Raw genomic sequence first — 4,118 nt, forward strand, 5'->3', positions numbered from 1 at the left:
CAAAGGAAAAATTGGATTCCAATAATCCAAGATAATTGTGTCTAAGTTCATCCCCCCAAATCTTTTCCCCACCCAAAAGAAGTCCCTACAAATAACAACAAAACTTCCAAGTCATTTTACACTTTACCTTATTTTCTCTCTCTTTCTTTCACTATCACCCAACATTGTAAAAAGACAAATCAGTCCGAGAAAATTATTTTTAAATTCCCAAAACCTCCACCAAACTTTCTCTCCCTCCATATAAAACCATCTAATTTTTTCAAACCCCCCAAAAAGAAAGAGAGAAGAGCCTAAGGCTTCAATGGCGACTATGGCTTCTCTTTTTCTCAAAACCCCAGGTCCATCTCAATCTTTATCCAAAACCCAGAAAACCCATTTCGTGTTACCCCTCAATCTCCCTGTTTCGTATTCGTGGCGTTCCAAGTTCCGTGCCGTACCGGGGGCCCGAATCCGATGCGGCCCGCTGATTGAGCCCGACGGCGGAAAGCTCGTGGACCTCGTCGTCGAGGAGCCACAGAGAGATTTGAAGAGGAGACAGGCTTTGTCTCTTCCGCGAATCAAGCTGTCAAAGATTGATATCCAATGGGTTCATGTGCTCAGCGAGGGCTGGGCCAGCCCGTTGAAAGGATTCATGAGAGAATCCGAGTTCCTCCAAACTCTTCATTTTAACTCGCTCCGACTCGGTGACGGCGGCTCACTGGTCAACATGTCGGTGCCGATTGTGTTAGCCATCGACGATTCTCATAAGAATAGGATCGGTGGGTCTACCAGTGTTGCCCTTGTTGATGACAAGGACAAGCTTATTGCCATTCTTAACGAGTAAGGGCATTTTGATAACTTTAGTTTCATTATGCGTTACTGTTCTTTGTGTCCATATGGATGTTAAGAACCTTCGCTGTATGTTGGATCGAACCTTTCAATAGAATTATTTCTCCAAAACTCTATGTATTCTACATACGTGTAAAAAATATTTGTAGAGTCAAGGTCATTCATTAGGTAACGACAGATAAATCTTGTACTAAATAATTGGTAATATGGTAAAAATGTTTTTTGGCGAAAGATGGAAGGTTGAAGGTTTGGAAGGTTGATAGGTTTGACCGAGAGTTGACTTTGTTGATACTGGGTTCGTATTGTAGTTTCGGGAGTTGGTATAGGTCCGTTGTGTCATTTGGGTTTGCATGCAAAATTTGAGGTAATTCTGAGTTGATTTGGCATGGTTCGGCTTGCGTTTTAGAAGTTTAAAAGTTCATTAATCATTAAGCTTGAATTGTTGTGCGTTCATAGTTTTGATGTTGTTTGGTGTGATTTGAGGCCTCAAGTAGGTTCATGTTTTGTTTTAGGACTGGTTGGTGTGATTGGACAGGGTCGTAGGAGCCTCGGGTGTGTTTCGGATGGTCAAGCAACTCAATTTGATGGTTTTTTCTCAATCACAGGGAATAAATGTATACCTTTCATAACCATGGCACTTAATACGTAACAAAAGGTGGAGTCTTTTAGGTTATGTGCTTTGATGAATGATTTTTTTTTAATTAAACTTGGCACTTATCAAAATTCATTAGTGTGGAATCTTGTTGCATAAGTATTTTTATGTTTGTAGATGGAAATTAAGATCCACGATAATTCTCACTTTAATATTTGAAACAAAGATTAAACGTCACAAACATAATAGTAATAGCTAAGGAAAACTGGAACACTTTGCTTTGTACTATGTTAATAGGTGAATATTTCCGGGTCACTTGGGTTATGCGAGGACCTTCTTGCTACTCTAAAAGCGTTTAAAACTGTTTCTGTTGTTAGAACTTCTTGTTTTATACACTCGTATGTATAATACAATTTACCTGAAATCTGATGACTCTACAGGTCCTTTGTTTTTTGGGTCCTTCTGGGTGGTATAGACATCATGTAACATTTGTTGCTCCCGATCTGTGCCTTTTGTCATCTGGAAAGAATTGTTTCATGTTTGCTCAATCTTTCTGTGCACCATGCTATACTAATGATATTATAAGTGACCTCCTACTCTGTTCGGTCCACTTTTCTTTGTTTTTTCACCATGAATTTAATAAGGACAGGTGTGTTACCCCACGACAGTTTCTTGGATAGGATATTAGGTATCAATATGGTCCTCCTGGTTTATCTAGGGAAAGCCAAACTTATTTGGACAAACATCCCTATCTGAATTTGAATTTCTTCCTGAGATCTATAATTGTATGCTTTGGAGTGGAATTTTGTGGTCAAGCATCCACCAATATCCACATTAAGGACGCACTCATGCAGACATCAAAGGGATGAGTACTTATGCATTACTACTTGCATGGAAAAAAATATGCTTGTACCGTGCAGTTCTACTTGTATAGGAGGAAAAGTAATCTTGTACTCTTTCGGGTCAACCATTGTTATAAAAACAATTCTGTACACATGAAAAAGAGTATCAACCAGGTCTATGTTCATCTCTCAGAATCTCCACAAAACTAACATCACAGTATGTAAATTATCAGATTATCTCAATTTGAGCGTCGAGATACTAAAAGGAACAATGACCCTTCTAATCATTGACTTAAAGTCAGGAAATTGCTCATAAAGAAAGCTCCCGATGATCTTGTTATTCAACAAATTAACATGTTGATCATTCTTTGGTGGACCTGGTGGTAGAGCTAGGATGCACCTTTTTTTTTACTCCATCTTTTTAAAATTTCTCTATATGCCATAATTTTCTTGAATCTTGGTTCTTAATCATTAATGTACTGTCCGTAATCTGCAACTGTTCCAAAGGTTTTCCTACTCTATGGCTTACTTAGTGAAAGCTTTGTACATTTTTGAATCGTATTGATGTTAGGAGATTCTCAATTGCTTGTTTAGCAAATTGATTTACCTCTCCCTTGTCTGTACTAAAAAGTTATTGTGCTTGTTTACCTGCCTGCAAATGTTAGATGATCACTTATAATACTCACTTTCTTTATTTGATAATTCTAGTGTTGAGATATACAAGCATAATAAAGAAGAAAGGATAGCCAGAACTTGGGGAACAACTGCCCCAGGTCTACCTTACGCAGATGAAGCAATAACTCATGCTGGAAACTGGCTAATTGGTGGTGATTTGGAAGTTATAGAACCAATCAAGTACGATGATGGTCTTGACAGGTTCCGGCTTTCCCCTGCTGAACTTCGAGATGAGTTTACGAGGCGCAATGCAGATGCAGTGTTTGCTTTTCAACTCAGAAATCCAGTGCATAATGGCCACGCATTATTGATGACAGACACACGTCGTCGACTTCTTGAGATGGGATACAAGAACCCTGTCCTTTTGCTTCATCCTCTAGGAGGTTACACAAAGGCAGATGATGTTCCACTTCAGTGGCGAATGAGGCAACATGAGAAGGTATGCGATCTTGGACATTCAGATGTTTTGTTCTTCAAACTTTTTTAGCTATAAGAGAACACACTTAACACTCACCTGCATCCATTTTTGTTGAAGTCCTTCCTGAACTAAAATGCGTTATTGTTTAAGTTACTTCTCTATTAATGCTAATCCCAACTAATTTGGGATTGAGGTGTAGTGGTAGTACTTGCCATCATTCTGATTGATGGAGTAGTATAGTGCTGCTTCTTAACTGTTTCGTACAATGAACACTTTTCAGGTTCTTGAAGATGGGGTACTTGACCCAGAGACTACTGTGGTCTCTATATTCCCATCTCCTATGCACTATGCTGGTCCAACTGAGGTGCAATGGCACGCAAAGGCGCGCATCAATGCAGGAGCTAACTTTTACATTGTGGGCCGGGATCCAGCTGGGATGGGCCATCCATTGGAGAAGAGAGATCTGTATGATGCAGATCATGGAAAGAAGGTACTCAGTATGGCCCCAGGGTTAGAACGGCTGAATATCTTGCCTTTCAAGGTATGACAACAATGACCCGTAGTGTGAAGTGCTTCATTTCTCATTTAGTTTTACGAACGCCAATGTGAACCTTTTATTTTATGACAGGTGGCTGCATATGATAAGACTCAGAATAGAATGGCATTCTTTGATCCCTCTAGGCCTCAAGACTTTCTCTTCATATCAGGCACCAAGGTATATCTCTTCATTGGCTTTCTCTATTCTACCTACTTACCCCCCCCC

At 39.7% G+C, this 4,118-nt stretch overlaps 1 protein-coding gene across 1 annotated transcript in view; it reads left to right on the plus strand.

Moving 5' to 3' along the window:
* Nucleotides 207–4,118, plus strand: part of LOC109232216 (ATP sulfurylase 1, chloroplastic-like) — a 4,692-nt gene continuing 780 nt past the window's right edge. Inside the window, exons 1-4 of the mRNA XM_019397900.1 lie at nt 207–819; nt 2,971–3,376; nt 3,636–3,896; nt 3,984–4,070. Coding sequence (XP_019253445.1) covers nt 302–819; nt 2,971–3,376; nt 3,636–3,896; nt 3,984–4,070 — 1,272 coding nt within the window. The 5' untranslated portion in view covers nt 207–301. The remainder of the gene's footprint in view (nt 820–2,970; nt 3,377–3,635; nt 3,897–3,983; nt 4,071–4,118) is intronic.

This window comes from Nicotiana attenuata, chromosome 9 (genome assembly GCF_001879085.1).
Source record: "Nicotiana attenuata strain UT chromosome 9, NIATTr2, whole genome shotgun sequence".
NCBI classification, from domain to species: domain Eukaryota; kingdom Viridiplantae; phylum Streptophyta; class Magnoliopsida; order Solanales; family Solanaceae; genus Nicotiana; species Nicotiana attenuata.